This window comes from Prionailurus bengalensis, chromosome D4, assembly GCF_016509475.1.
Source record: "Prionailurus bengalensis isolate Pbe53 chromosome D4, Fcat_Pben_1.1_paternal_pri, whole genome shotgun sequence".
Classification (NCBI taxonomy): domain Eukaryota; kingdom Metazoa; phylum Chordata; class Mammalia; order Carnivora; family Felidae; genus Prionailurus; species Prionailurus bengalensis.
Window position 1 is genome coordinate 69,831,244 of NC_057359.1, and position 15,906 is coordinate 69,847,149.

The window sequence follows — 15,906 nt, forward strand, 5'->3', positions numbered from 1 at the left end:
AGCTGTGTTTTGAGCTCCAAGGAGCTAAGGGAACACACTGGGCTCTGAGACGATGTCACCTTCATGCCGGGGGTTCAGGGGGATGGGTCAGTGAGGCACAGCCCCCTGCCCCACTGCCCATCTGCTACTCTTGACCCAGCAGAGCCAAAGGTGCTGAGATTTCTAAGCCCAAATCCCCACCACCTGCTGTCAGACTAGAGCAAGAAATCCAGACCACACAAGAACCAGTGCACGTTAAAGTTTTATGTGAAATTCTGTAAATGTGTATAGAGTGGCCAGAGGCCACCTGACCGCCAGGCCTCGCCTACCAGGGCACCGCCGCTCAGCACTTGCTGTAGATGGCCGCCCCGCCCCGCTCCTCAAACTCTTCCTTGCTGACCCACAGCTGCTGGAAGGCCTGCAGGGAGGCCAGGATGGAGCCGCCAGTCCACACGGAGGTCTTCCTCTCAGGAGCAGCGGCCACTGCAGGGCTGTCCCCGGGGCAGAGGAGGCTCAGCTCCCTCTGGAAGCGCTCGGGGAAGCCTTCCAACATGGTGCAGCCACCACACAGCAGCACGTTGGCGGCCATCTCCTCCTTGAAGCCCGCCTCCTGGCAGCGGTCCAGGCAGGCGGCGGTGAGCGCGGGGAGGCCCGGCTGGTTGCTGGCCACCAGGGTGGGCTTGAAGAGCATCTCGGCGCACTGGAAGCGTTCCTGGCCGATGGTGATGAGCTGGCCGTCGGGGAGCTCGTAGTCCACGCGCACCTCCTCCAGGCCCAGGCCGAGCTCTTGCTCAGGCACGAGTGCCGAGTAGCAGCACTTCTTCTTGATGTGCTCGATGATGTGCAGGTGGTCGTCTGTGAACTTGTGGCCGGCCTCGTTGAGCAGCTGCAGCAGGTAGGTGGTGAGGTCGCTCCCGGCATAGTCGGCGCGGCCCGTCAGGCCTGGAAGCACGTCTCCTTCCGAGATGGGCACCACGTGCGAGACGCCATGCCCGCTCTCCACGACCAGGCCCGAGGTCTTGCCGTACGAGTAGATGGACAGCAGCGACTGGGACGTCACGTGCATGGCAGGGATACCAAAGGTCTCGAACATGAGCTCTGCATACTTCTCCCGGTTGCTGCTGGGGCTGAGCGGGGGGTCAGAGACCAGCACGGCGTGCTCTTCGGGGGGGATCTTCATGGCCGTGTGGAAGACGTACTCCCAGATGCTCTGTACGCAGTCCCAGTCCACCACGATGCCATACTTGAGTGGGTTCATCAGCTTCAGGGGCGCCTCCATGTTGAGCAGCTCGTGGCCCACGTAGGTGTCCTTGCGGGTGTCGCCAGCATCGGCAGCCTCGGAGTAGCGCTTGCCCACAGTGGAGGAGATGAAGTAGGTGGGCCTCGGCTCCCCCGCGTAGCCACACTTACAGTACTGGGAGCCCAGGTCAATGATGAGTGCCTTGATCTTGCGCACTTTCTTGGGCTTCAACTTCAGCTGAGTGGCTGACCCAGTCTCCCGGATGCCAGCATCAGGACCCGGCTGTGTTCCTGCCTCTCCAGGATCACCCTGAGCCGTGCCCACGGGCATGGGGCTGGGGCTGCTCCTCGTCGCCATCTGCCTTCTTTGCTCACCTTTCTCACATCCACATCCTAGAGCTCCGTGGGGAGAAATAAGAGGGTTCGCCTCCAGCAGTGCCTTGGTAACCCCTGAGGATTGTGATGTCACTGAGGGCTGATCCATTCTGGCAGCCCGGGGAGGGCTTGGCCTTGGCAGGCCCTTGATCTGTCACCCCCACCACCATCTACCTAACTCCACTTGTCTCCAAGACAGAGCAGGCAGCCAGCAGTTGTAGAAATCAAAGCACACTGGGGTCTTAGGCTTCTGTGCCCTCCCCTTATGTCCCTAATGCCCCGCTCACTGACTGAACACCTCTTCCTCCTCTGCTTCCTGGCTTGGAGGGTGATAAGTATTTGAGCCCCTACAGTAAGCCAGGCACAGTATCAGGTACCTCACATATGTTACTACACAGAATCCTGAGGCAGGGCAGAGCTGAGGAAATGAAGGCTCAGAATTTAAATGATTTGCCCAAGAGCAAACAGCTCTTCAAAAGTGTGTATTTTCTCTCAAGTTCACTCAACTCTAGTTCGCCAGGTCTTAAAGAGTGTAAGGGTCTCAACGGTACTTTGGTCCCTTCATTCAACATTTATTGGGGTTTGTGACAGGTCCAGCCCAGTGCAGCCTGCTGGCGACAGATGACAGAACCCTGGCTACAGCAGTGTCCAGTCTAGGTGGGACAGAATGGACAGAGAGGCTTGCAAGTGGAAGTCTACTGGGAGAACAAAAGTATACGAGGAAGGAGTGGTTACTGAAGGAAGGGAGTAGCAGGTTCTCCAGAGAAGTGATGCTAAGTCGACTGCTAATGGGTATGTGGGTATTTGTCAAGTAGCTAGGAGGAGGGACGGGGATCCCAAGCAGAGAGCACAGCCTGAGCAAAGGCTTGGGGTGATGTGGGAGGACATGGTGGGAAGGTTCCACTTAATAGTTAAGTGTCTGGAAAAATAGATGGGGCTAGAGAGGTAATGGAGCCAACTAGGTTGGGCCTCAAATGCTAGGAGTAAGAGTTTGGGGTAAATGGAGGAGAGTATGCTAAGCTAAATCAGTCAACCAGAGAAAGACAAATAACACATGATTTTACTCATATGTGGAATTTGAGAAACAAAACAGATGAACATAGGGGAAGGGAAGGAAAACTAAGATAAAAACAGAGAGTGAAGCAAACCATAACAGACTCATAAACACAGAGAACAAACTAAGGGTTGCTGGAGGGGAGGTGGGGGAGGGATGGGCTAAATGGGTGACTGACATTAAGGAGGGCACGTGTTGGGATGAGTTCTACTCCTGAAACCAATACTACACTGTAAGTTGATTAACTTGAATTTAAATAAATAAATTAAAAAAATAAATGGAGGACCAATGGGGAACCAATGAAGACTTTAAGCAGCGGGTGGTCAGATCAGACTTCTGGAAAATTTGAAAAAGACTTGTGTTTAGCTGTAATGTAGAGAGGGCAAGACTCTGAGACCTGAAACACCACTGAAGATATTCTTGTAAGACTTGAAGGTGATCTAAGCCAGGCTGTGATAATGAGGAAGAGAAGGAGGAACAGGTTCTACAGAAGTTTAGAAGGTAGAATCTCATCTACTTGGTTGGTTCCCCAACTATCCTCACTTCAACCCAAGCTCTTATTCTAGCATTTGAGGCCTTCTCTCATTACTCCTATGACATTTTTAACCCCAAACACTGCATTTATGTCAGATGATTAAACTAGATGTGGAGAGTGAGGGAGAGGGATGAATTCCTCACCTGTGCCAAAGCAAAAGATCCACAGTGTCTGTCATCCACAACAGACGAATTCATTAGGTTTCCATAGGACCCTCCACCCCAAACTGTCTTCCCTCAAAAAACAAAAACAAAAACAAACTCCTCCAGGTAATTCATAAGGAACACTGTGCTTTGGCATTTTCTTTACTAGATTCTTTCTTCCCTTCTGTAGCTGTTAAAATTACAGGGGCCTAGTTCACATTTCTTATAAAAATTAAAAGTGTGCGGAGTCCCAAAAACCAGAGCAAGCATACCAGCTCGGGGAAAAATGTGTTTCTTGGTCTCATCTTCCCAGTTTTCTTTTTCCATTACAGGAGAGCCTCAGGGTTGCTTTCAAGAAGGGTTACCTCATGGTTTTCTAGCCTTGGGCTAGAGGAGCAAAAGTAGGTGAGAAAATGTGGCCCAAGATAGTTTGAGCAATACAGGGTGCCTCTAACCTTGAGGGACCTCACCAGAGACCCTAGGGAGCCCACAAGTACCTTAGATGGCTAGTGACAAGTATGGGGGCTTGTGCATGCCACGGACTGTAGGTTTTGGGTGCAGTGTGCCAACAGTCTCCATATTCTCCCATCATCAATACCATTAACTGTGCCCTGACCCCAAGAGAAGGAACACAAGAGAGTGGGGGGCAGGGTACATAGAAGCTAAGGGAAAAGAATTTCACTTACGAAAGAGCATTCAAGCATGCAAAATCCTGAGAAGTGAAATAAAAGGAGCAAAAAATGTCCAGCAACTTTAGCCTGAAGGATGTGGTGTGGACCCTGAGAGTCCCTGTACTCTTGGGCTTTACAAACAAGATGGGACAACTGGCTTTAAGCCAGCACAGCACCTCTCCCACCCCTAGTGAAAGAAGGAGCTAAGAAGGGGCGAGCATGGGCAGTGGGGGAGGGGCGTGTGAAACAGCCTGTCAGGCTATAGTCTCTCAGTGAAGTAGGAAGAAAGGTCAGGTGACAGGGTGAATAATGGCTCCCAAAAGATGTCCACATCTTAATCCCTGGAATCTGTGAATGTGAGCTTTCATGGTAAAAGGGACTTTGCAGATGTGAGTTAAGGAGTTTGAGATAGGTTACCCTGCATCATCTGACTGGGCGGAAAGCAATCACAAGGATTTTCCTAAGAGGCAGAAAGGTGGGTCAGGTCCCAGAAGATGTGACAACAGAAGAAGTCAGAGAGGCCTTGAAGTTGAAGGGGTCACAGGCCAAGGAATGTAGGTGGCCTCTAGGAGCTGGAAAAAGCAGGGAAACGATTACTGCCTAGGACCTTGGGAAGGAATGCGGCCACACTGATGGCGCAATTTTAGCTGAGACTGACTGTGGACTTCTCACCTCCAGAACTGTAGATAATAAATTTGTGTTTTAAGCCACTAAATTTGTGGTAATTTGTTACAGCGGCCACAGAAAACTGTAAGCACATGCTCTTAGAGAAATCCAGGGCAATAAAAATGTGCTGAGCAGGGGCGCCGGGGTGGCTCAGGTGGTTGAGCATCTGACTTCAGCTCAGGTCATGATTTCATGGCTCGTGAGTTCGAGCCCCGCGCTGGGCTCTGTGCTGACAGCTTAGAGCCTGGAGCCTGCTTCGGATTCTGTGTCTCCCTCTCTAAGCCTTCCCCACTTATGTTCTGTCTCTGAACAATGAATAAACCTTAAGAAAAAAAATTTTTTAAAAATGCTATGCAGCTGCAGATCTGTCAGAATTCAAGAGGAGGGTTGCAAAGGAAAAACAGGTCATTCTAAATTAAATATGCCTTTGGTTATCACACATTCTTTTGATATGATGTCAAACAATCCAAGTTGGCCATGCAAATCCCTACTGAACAGCAGAGGCAAGTAAACAACTTTTCAGGCAGCCGGGTGTACAGAAAAGCACTTTCCTATCCCAAAATTCAACACCATCTCATCCTCTACCCACCGAACCAAAAAGTTGTGACTTTGTCTTTGAGAGGACACCTTGACTGCTCCCATCAGCAGTCACAAGACTGGACTTGGTCCTTTTCTTCTCTCACACCCCTCAGGGAGCTAACAGCACCTCCAGCAACCTCCTTAAAAAGTAGGCCCACCATTGTAATGACTGCTCTTTTATGAAAAGTATGGGACTACATAACAAAAAGCTGGGTTCGGGATGCTTTCACAGTGACCGGTGTCAGCACCAATGTGCCTAGCTTCAGAGATGGCACGTGAGATGGTGGCCATGCAGCTTCAGAGACACATTGTGGGTCTCGTCAAGGTGTGTCCACACCACACCCCTGGGAAGTAGTCAGAGTTGGGAGAGCTTGGCCACCGCTGGATGGATATCCATGGGTGAGCTCCACACCCTAGAGCCTCAGTGTTCTCATCAGTGCAATTCTGCACGGTCCAATCTCACTGCCAACCTGCATGGAGTATGTGCACAGATATGGGCCTAAAAATTATTCTTCTGCAGGCTGTCCTGAGAAACAAGGGAGACAGAAGTGCTCAGTCACCAGAGCAGCAATTAGTCCTGCTAAATAAACTGGGTAGTGTCCACAGTGCTCAAAACTCCCTAGTGCTTTCTGATCTCACGCAGAGTCAGAACCAAAGTCCTAGTCATGGCCCAAGAGGATGGATGTGGGCTGCTCACCCTTCCCGCCCCTTCTCCCCCCTCATGGTTTTCCTTGCTCTCCCCACTCGGCCACGTGGGTCTGGGGATCCTTTAACTCAGGGGCCAGCAAACTTTTTCTATATGGGCCTGACAGTAAAAATTTGCACTTTTGTGGGCCATGCAGTCTTTGTGGCAATGAGTCCAATTCTGTGGTGGTAGCACAAAAGCAGCCATAGACAAGATGTAAATGAGCATGTGTTTAAATAAAAGTTTATTTACCAAAACAGGCAGGCCCTAGTTTGCTGACCCCTCTCTCACTCATCAGTCACAGCTGCACCCCCATCATCTGCACCTGCTGCTCCCGATATGCAGGATGTACACGTGGCACCCAGCGTCCCTCACCTCCTCAGGTCTTCATTCAAGTGTCACCCTCTCAGGGACCTCTGCCCAGGCACATTAACATAGCCACCTTCCCCAATCTCTTTCTCTGCTTTTTCTCTTTTTGCCCTTAACATTTTCTGTCATCTCTTTGTTTTGGCTATTGTCTATCTCTTCCCAACCCCCAGTGACTAGAACGTAAACTCTACAAGGGCAGAGATTGTTTTTTTTCTCCACGGCTGCCTTTTATTCCCAGCTGCCTTGCCCATTGCAAGTGATCAATAAATAACTGGTTGGCTAAATCAGGTTTATTACAAAATCTAGAAAAAGCTAAGTCACCTCTGAAACAAGTCCACCCCAACATGGGACACAGGTTCCCGGCATCTAGAAAACCCAGGTCACCAGATTATGTCATAATCAGTGATGTCATCGCTGGGAAATTCTCAAGTTGCCATCTGATATAAGCCTTTCAGGCCTTGAAGCCTGTGGGATTGAGGAACTTTCTGAGAGCAAATGGCTCTTGATAGCATGTGGGCTCCACAGGCAGCAGTCATCGGGGACGGGCCTGCCAAGAGAGTCGGTGAACAGGTCTCCCCACAGACACACATCCTCCAGACTGCCTCCTTAAAGGATGGCCCGGCAAAGCGGGCAGTGTGGGTCCGCTGTAACTGTTCAGAGCCAGAAGAACCTAGTAACTCAAGAACGGTTAAGGACAAACCCAAGGCAGAGGTGACCAAAGCAGTGGTTGTGGACCTCGGCACTGGCTACTGCAAATGTGGCTTTGCCGGGCTGCCAAAGCCCACCCATAACATCTCCACAACAGTGGGGAAGCCCTACATGGAGACGGCTAAAACTGGGGACAATCGCAAGGAGACATTTGTGGGGCGGGAGCTCATCAATCCAGAGGTTCGTCTCAAGCTACATAGCCCTCTGCGACATGGCATCATCGTGGACTGGGATTCCGTGCAAGATATCTGGGAATATCTCTTCCATCAAGAGATGAAGATCGCCCCAGAGGAGCATGCGGTCTTGGTTTCAGACCCACCCCTGAGCCCACACACCAACAGGGAGAAGTACGCTGAAATGCTGTTTGAAACCTTCAACACTCCTGCAATGCACATCGCCTATCAATCCCGCCTGTCCATGTACTCCTATGGAAGGACCTCAGGCCTGGTGGTGGAAGTTGGCCACGGCGTGTCCTACGTGGTCCCCATCTATGAGGGTTATCCCTTGCCCAGCATCACCGGACGGCTGGACTATGCGGGCTCTGACCTGACAGCCTACTTGATGGGCCTGATGAATAACTCGGGGAAACGCTTCACCGAGGACCAGATAGGCATTGTGGAGGACATTAAGAAGAAATGCTGCTTTGTGGCCCTGGACCCCATCGAAGAGAAGAAAATCCCTGCCACTGAGCATACAATCCAGTACATACTGCCTGATGGGAAGGAGATACAGCTGTGCCAGGAAAGGTTCCTCTGCGCAGAGATGTTCTTTAAGCCTTCTCTGATCAAGTCCATGCAGCTGGGGCTTCACACCCAGACAGTGTCTTGCCTTAACAAGTGTGACATTGCCCTCAAACGGGATCTCATGGGGAACATCCTGCTCTGTGGGGGGAGCACTATGCTCAGTGGATTCCCTAACCGGCTGCAGAAGGAGCTGAGCAGCATGTGTCCCAATGACAGCCCCCAGGTAAATGTGTTGCCCGAAAGAGACACTGCAGTATGGACGGGCGGCTCCATCCTGGCATCACTTCAGGGCTTCCAACCACTGTGGGTCCACCGCTTTGAGTACCAGGAACATGGGCCTTTCTTCCTGTACAGAAGGTGCTTCTGAACTCTGATAAAGCATGGTTGCCATGCATCCGCTTTGCTGAGTGAGCGCCCGCCATACACACAGAGAGCTGAGCCCGCATGTTTGCTCCCGTAGTATTAAACAATCCTCGTGTTCCCTCCACAGTGTTTCTCTATTTCCTGACTTAGTAAGAACAACTTCACAATATGCAGCATGCACCTTAAAATATACTTTTGTCACACAAGAGTGGGAGGGGTGGTGACACAACAAAGACACGTATTACGTGCTGCCTGCTTAAACATTCCTGACAAAAAACTAGCTCTAACATTATTCTGTCCCTTTTGTGTATTCCCTTTTAGGAACTATCTCATTGTTAAATCTGCTCAGGAGGGGCATGTGATGAAGAGAGAGGAGACAGTATGTTAGGGCATGTAAGAACAGTTCTTTTGGTAAACAGCAATAGGAAGTATGCTATAATGGCTCAACTTCCCATAGAGCAGCAGAATACATATCATGCTTCGTGGAGGCTTGTAAAGAGCTGATGAGGGTGTCTGATCCCTGTGCTAACTGTACTTCTAGTTCTGAACGTGAGTCATGCCTCAATACCAGTTCTTATCAAGCCACCATGGTGGCTACTTGCTGAAACCTGGCATATTATGAGCAAGATATGCGTGTGTGTCTGAAGGGGATAGCTATACAGCTGTTCATCTTCTACTAGATGGGATTCCTCATCAACCTGTAGGATATACAGTTAGAATCTGGGGTGGGCGAGGATAGAGGCTGCCAGTTCTGGGGCTAAGGGTATGGGTTTATAGGAACCTTCCCTATGCTGGTCATTCTAACACAACTGAGGAGCCAGAAGGAACGCACAGCCCTCAGAACCAGAGAAGCCCTTCCAGGGCCCAGGCACGTTCTGTGGTGGTCCTGTGGGGTCAGTTTGTAAATGGAACACAGATTTTTAGAATAGTCCCCAATACATTCTCTGCCCTGTCTAAACCTCAGCATCTGAACACTGGCAGGGAGCAGCATCAAATAGAAGGAAATGGGCTTTGAACTCTGCGATTTAAAACTGATTTCACTACCACCTAACTCTGATCTGAGTCTACTTACCTATAATATTGAATTCAAATGCCTACTTCACACAACTGATGTACAAAACAGAGATAAACACTCAAATACTAGAATTTGGCCTCTGGGAGATGACCACAAGAGCTAGCTAGAATTACCTTGCAGACTTCTACCTCTTATACAGGAGCCCCAAAGTCTTAACCATGCTTCTTAGTCATATGTACACCCAAAAGTACACATTCAAGCACTCACAGGAGAGGTACGGCATCTCTACAATCCCCAGGGAAAAGCCCTACAGAGCCATCTTCATAGTATCTGCCTTGAAAGACCTGATCCAGGCACAGCTGACTGGCACCAGCAAGCTGGAGTAGAGAAGGAAAGACAACACAGAAGGGCATGCGGAGTTCCTACAGTTGACCAAGGATGACTAAACCTTATCCTGAAGTATCAAAGGATCACCTAGAAGTTGGGTACATTGACTTGAGAGAGAAGTTTAAGGTCTTATCAACCTCAGTTTCTGCCCAAACCACTCTTAACATTCCATGAACACTACTGGGCAGATTGAAATTTGTTTAATTCCTCCAGCAGGGGTGGTAAAACCTATGGGCTCCACCTAGGAATAATATTTTTTGTTTGTTTTTTGAAAGAGAGAGTGTCTGCGTGCAAGTGGGGGAGGCGCAGACGGAGAGAGGGGGAGGGGAGAGAGAGAGACAGAGAAAGAGAGAATCTTCAGCAGGCTCCATGTGAGATCATGAAGGACCAAAGCCAAAATCAAGAGTCAGATGTCCAACCGACTGAGCCACCCAGGCACCCCAGAATAATATTTTAAAATCTAGAAAATAAAATGGGATTACAGAGAAAACCAATCATATGTCTTTAAATCCCTTAAGTATCTATGATCCCCAAGTCAAGGATCCCGAAAAAGGTGAGTCTTAATGATGGGGAAGCATGGGAGGTGGCTCTGGAGGGAATCTTCAGGCCATGGTAGGCCTAAATGTTCTGCTGCACTTTAAAATGGAAAAATTCCAGAGACACCTGGGTGGCTCAGTCAGTTAAGCGCCCAACTCTTGATTTCAGCTCAGGTTACGATCTCATGGTTTGTGAGATCGAGCCCTGCATTGGGCTCCACAGTGATAGCATGGCACCTGTTTGGGGTTCTCTCTGTTCTCCTCCCCCTCTCATGCTGCAAGCTCTCTCTCAAAATAAATAAACCTGAAAAAAAAAAAATGAAAAAATACCAAAAAAAGGAAAAACACCAATATAAAGCTGAACAACTACTTATCTTTTCAAAACAGTATGAATTCTCACTTGATCCTTACACAATTCCCCTTGTAGGAAAGAAAGCCATCCTCACCAAAAAATAAAATAAAATAATAATAAAAATTAATTAATTAATTAATTAAAAATGAGAGAGTGCTATGAATAGTTTTGGTAACTACGTGAAAGTCATCTTAGCCTAGTAGTTCTCAACTGGAGGCAATTTTGACCCCCAGGGGACATTTGGCAATGTCTAAAAATATGTTTGGTTACCAGAACAGGAGTGGGGGTGTATACAGTGCCAGCATCTAGTGGGTAGAGGCCAGGGTTATTGCGAAACATCCTATAATGCACAGGATAGCTCCCTCCAACGAAGAATGGTATGACCCAAAATATCAATAGTGCTAAGGTACACAATAGTGCCAGTGGGTACACAAGGTTGGAGGAAAGCAAGATTCAGTGAGATTAAGTATCTTTGGGGTGGGGAGAGGGGAAAATGGGCGATGGACATTGAGGAGGGCACTTGTTGGGGTGAGCACTGGGAGTTGTACGTAAGCGATGAACCATGGGAATCTACTCCAAAAACCAAAAGCACACTGTACACACACTGTATGTTAGCCAATCTGACAATAAATTATATTTTAAAAAAAGTCTTTGTCCAAGGGCACTAAGATGGGTGGACCCAAGGCCTTGTTCTTTCCTGTATACCAGAAGAACATCTGTTGGCCTTAAAATGTGGGGGACTTTAGAGCCAATAAGATTAATGGTGGAGTAGGCATGAGGCACAGGCAAGGGCTCAGGGAGCATAGAAAACACAGAAATCAAGAGCAGGTCTTCAGTGTCCCCAGATGTCACCGTATTAGCTTTGACTGGTCTACAGCATCTCGGAGATTAATGGTTACCTAGCTTAAGATGTTCAGGTTCCTCACCTCAGTTACTAACAAATACAACAGACAAGGAAGGACAGCCAGAAACTCCCGAGGGCTTGTCCAGGTGGTGCTTCTAGTGAAGCACAGAAGCTTATGGACTGGTACAGGAGGCAGAAAAAACAGCTGATTTTGTTCCCCAAACTGATAATCACCTTAAATTACTAAGACTCATTAGTTTTACTCATTTAAAAAAACAAAACAAAAACCTTCAATTATGGCTATGAATAAAAGGTGAGCATGTGTGTGTACATACACAAATATGTGTGAATATATGTATGTGTAGACATGTACAGAAAATGAATTTACTTAAAAATATGTGGCAGTACTGGGGCGCCTGGGTGGTGCAGTCGGTTGGGCGTCCGACTTCAGCCAGGTCACGATCTCGCGGTCCGTGAGTTCGAGCCCCGCGTCGGGCTCTGGGCTGATGGCTCAGAGCCTGGAGCCTGTTTCCGATTCTGTGTCTCCCTCTCTCTCTGCCCCTCCCCCGTTCATGCTCTGTCTCTCTCTGTCCGAAAAATAAATAAACGTTGAAAAAAAAAAAAAGTTAAAAAAAAAAATATGTGGCAGTACTAAGAAACTACACCAAGCTACACTCATAAACACATAATGAAAATATTACCTCCTGCCTCGGTTTTTTTTAAAGTATAAATTTAAAATGGACTTTGTTTGTAGGAGACAGTCCTCTGCAAGTTGCCTCTTGATGTCTAGAGCATCCAAGCAAAGATTAATCAATGGAATCAACAAAGTAACTGAGGTTTTTTTTAGCTTATTGCAGCATGAACTTGTTTTGGGACAGAGTCCAAATTTGGGGGAAGAGTTATATATTCTTTTCTAGAACCCTGACAGAACCCTTCCCCCAAATCATGTGTTCATCACTTCTAGGAGTTTCTCCTCCTCCCATACACTGCACTTTCCCCATAAATTCTTCCTGGACTCTGCCTTCAATTCAGGTCTGCTCCAGCCTGCTGCTTCTCCAAATGAACAAAATTCCATCTTGCTCACAGGAAAGAGATAGCAATTGACAGTAACTTATATTCACAGAAATTCTTTCTTGCTGCTTCAATACATTATCTTCAGGGAACTGAACATCCATAAAAAGTCACACCATTACCAATCCACTTCTATTTCCAACCACTTCTATTTCCAATGCATCAGGCATGGATGCCTTCACTATTATCCATAGCAAGAGCACTACATTGTATTAGGATGTCATCTAAGTTACTATGTTCATTTACCCAGGACAAAGAGTAGTCACAAAGCACTTTCAGCCTTTCAGTGTGGAGCACTCAATTATAGCAAATCCATTATGGGCAGAAGTCAAAAAGTACATTTCTACAAGGCAGGAGATATCTTTTTTTAATGTTACTTTGTGAAATTTTTCAGACACATAGGAAAGCTTAATTACACCAGCAAACACACCTAGATTCTACAGTCAACACCATGCTACTCAGGGACCATCTTTCATTACAATTCTGGGCATATCCACATTCCGAGGACCGAAGGCAGCATTCTCAGTTCATGTGCAGTCATGAAGGTCTTGTTCTGGTACTAAAAGCATGGAAGAAAATTTTAACCTTACCCAAACATCAGCCACAAAACTGCTGTCTAAGTGAACTGAGCTTTTTCTAGATTTACCCAAAAGAAAACATCCTCACTTTTTCCAAAGAAAATAACTAAAAGACAGAGATCAGTGAAGCACCATAAAGAAAAATAAATGAAATGGCCTAGACACTGACAGAAAAAACCTTTTAGTTAAAAGCAGCAATTATTTGGAGAAAAAGGAGTAACTTACAACTGTGTACACTGCTCACCATACCAAATGTGCCTGATACTGTTACAGAAATTCTCATCTGTTCCAGCTCTGACACTACTAACTCTCTAGCAGAAAATTCACAGGCAGTAAAGGGAGTCCCTGTAAACACTGTAGTGACAGGAGCTCAATGCAGTTGTAACTAACCAGAAGCACATAACCTGGTAAGACATTACAAGATAACAGCTGTCAGCATAGGAACGCTGAGAATTTCAAAGGATATATTTAGCTTTATACTCTGCTTTAGCTCAAGGTGAAGAAGTCATTTAAGTGATTGTCACTACATGTTGACAGAACAGCCACGTTGTGTATATATATAATGCTCTCCTCCAGGTACATAACACAGTTTAAAAACATTATTTTCTTTTCCTCACACTTTTGAGGGAGAAGCCATGAAACATTATTCCCAATTAACTGAGGCACAAATCAATTATGTGACTTATCTAAGGTCCCAAAATGAATCAGACTTGTAGCTAGGTATGAAAGCCAATCTTTTGATTACCATAAATACCAAAAAAATGCTCTCACACAGCACTAAACAAAAGAACAGTAATTTGTACAAACTGATGCTACATTGGTTAAAGCTTAAAGTTTTGCTAATGATTAAAGTTAGGCACAAAATAACATAAAATGGAACTGCTTGGTGTCTGCTTAGGTCTGCTGTATAGAGCAGCTCTCTACAATGCTAAGGTAGATTATTGTCTTACTCTTCCCAGTTCCCAACAGCCAGGCCTCAAGGAGTGAGGAGCGGAAGGAAAACAGTCTCTGCTGGGGTCCTCCTAACTGGGGTCAGTCACTCTAGAAGGCTCAGTTTCCACGGGGTTCTTTTGTTGATCTTTGGGGGTATCAAAAGCTCAGCATCTAAAAGAAAGGAAAGGGAAACTGTGACAGACACACTCTCTTGTTGCTGGGAGCTGAGGCAGGAACTCTAGCCTGAAAGTAGACGACTGGGCTTTGCAGCTACAAGATAAACATCAGACCAGAGCTAATGTCTGTTACCCTTGCAACCTTCAGTCAGAAGAAACACAGCCTAGAGGCCCTGCCCCAAGAAGAGGAATTTCCGTTTCAGGCATGTGGAAGGATATAAGAAAAAATGTCCACTGAGTGATTCAAAGTAGAAGTATGTTCTAGGTTTTGAATGGGAGAGGGTGGTGGTAGTGGTTACAAGGCTGTATAGGATCATTAAATCTCATCACACTGTATACCTAAGATCTGTACATTCCACTATCTACAAAATTTACCTCAATTATAAGAGTAAAAAAAAAAAGTGGTGGCATGTTATTCGGTAAATAAAGTTAATCAAGAGAAAATATTTTATGACCAAAAAAATTCTACAAACATACTGATCAATAAAAATGTCCTTACTTAAAAAAAAAAAAAAAAAAAAAAAAAGTCCTTACTTTTAGAAAAAAGCAAATGGAAGAGGGAAAGATGGTTGGGGTAAAATTATGACTGTTAGCTCAAACTCTAAAACTCCCAGGCCCTCTTTCTTTTTTTAATACTTTATTTTTTAAGCAATCTCTCCATTCAACGTGAGGGTCGAACCCACAACCCCGAGATCAAGAGTCACACACTCCACCCAGGCCCTCTTTCAATTAGATTTGTGGTAGCAAGAGATATCTATAGGTAGCAGAGATGTGAGAAAATATGTACATATAAAGGTGTTCTTTCTCAGCACTATTCGTAATAAAGTGCCAACAAAAGTACACCTGTATATATGAGCCACACAGACATTAAAAATTATTTTCACGAATATTTAACGCGAGGGGGACCTGGGTGGCTCAGTCAGTTAAGTATCTGACTCTTGGTTTTAGCTCACGGTTCATGAGCTCAAGCCCTGCATGAGTGCAGAGTCTGCCTGGGATTCTCTCGCTGCCCCTCCTTCCCACTCCCCCCACCCCCACCCCCACCTCCCCCCCGCCAAATAAATCAACTTAAAAAAAATAACATTTAACCTGAGAGAAATGCTCAAAATAAAATGTGTTTAAAAACATGATTGCCATATTACACATAAATACATGTACTAGAAATTATCAAATTTTAATATTCTTTGACATAATTTTCTGTACAATCCAGATTTTCACTACTATTCACATCAGTTTGATAATTTCATGTACAATTAGTGTTTTCTACTCCCCCAAAGAGCTATACAAATAAAAATACCATAGGAGGTTTTCCTTATTTCAGGATACTGATACTGGAAATTCATTATCAGCAAGGCCCATCATTCCACGTGAGACAGTTGGTTAAACTTTAAATGAGACCATCTTTTTTATAAAAACATTACAAAATACTCTATTTTATTAACAAATTAGACGCAACTACGTTTGATTTCTATACTTAACTAAGAATACCAAGTATTGACTTTTTGGCAGGAAAACATAATTGTTCGGCAAACTGTATAAGGACAAGACATGACATCTTTTACCTTTCCACATTTGAATGTCACAGCTACAAGAGTTATTTTTACAAAAATACTTTGAGAGTTTTATCAATTTTTCCAAGACTTTTCTTAATTTTTTGATTGTCAAATCATTCTCATTTGGAACACTTACTTTGTTATTATCAATTGTAACTAATAAGTCCAATTCAGCTATGAAGATTCAAGCACTTCTGATAACATTTTAATCCATTTTCCGAAATTCTACATTTTTGTAAGACTTGTAACTGATCTGTATGATAACACATTGTAAGCATAAAAGAGACAATGCCCATCAAGTCCTGGATCCCAGCAGCAGGAAGTGTGAGTGTGCTTAAACTCCCCTTAGCTG

At 46.0% G+C, this 15,906-nt stretch overlaps 3 protein-coding genes across 5 annotated transcripts in view; 1 reads left to right on the forward strand and 2 right to left on the reverse strand.

Annotated features, from left to right (window-relative positions):
• Nucleotides 1–225: 225 nt before the first annotated feature.
• Nucleotides 226–2,719, reverse strand: ACTL7B (actin like 7B). The gene has a single exon (XM_043565397.1). The coding sequence runs from the start codon at nt 1,700–1,702 to the stop codon at nt 323–325; it is 1,380 nt and encodes a 459-aa protein (XP_043421332.1). The 5' UTR covers nt 1,703–2,719; the 3' UTR covers nt 226–322.
• A 4,071-nt stretch (nt 2,720–6,790) lies between these two features.
• On the forward strand, nt 6,791–8,113 carry ACTL7A (actin like 7A). Its single transcript, XM_043565428.1, has one exon. The coding sequence runs from the start codon at nt 6,791–6,793 to the stop codon at nt 8,111–8,113; it is 1,323 nt and encodes a 440-aa protein (XP_043421363.1).
• A 4,551-nt stretch (nt 8,114–12,664) lies between these two features.
• Nucleotides 12,665–15,906, reverse strand: part of ELP1 (elongator acetyltransferase complex subunit 1) — a 58,047-nt gene continuing 54,805 nt past the window's right edge. For 2 of the 3 annotated variants that reach the window (XM_043567186.1, XM_043567187.1), the window contains exon 37: nt 12,665–13,996. In XM_043567186.1, the coding sequence (XP_043423121.1) occupies nt 13,929–13,996 (68 nt within the window). In that variant the 3' untranslated portion in view covers nt 12,665–13,928. The remainder of the gene's footprint in view (nt 13,997–15,906) is intronic. The other variant, XR_006295147.1, reaches the window with a different exon arrangement.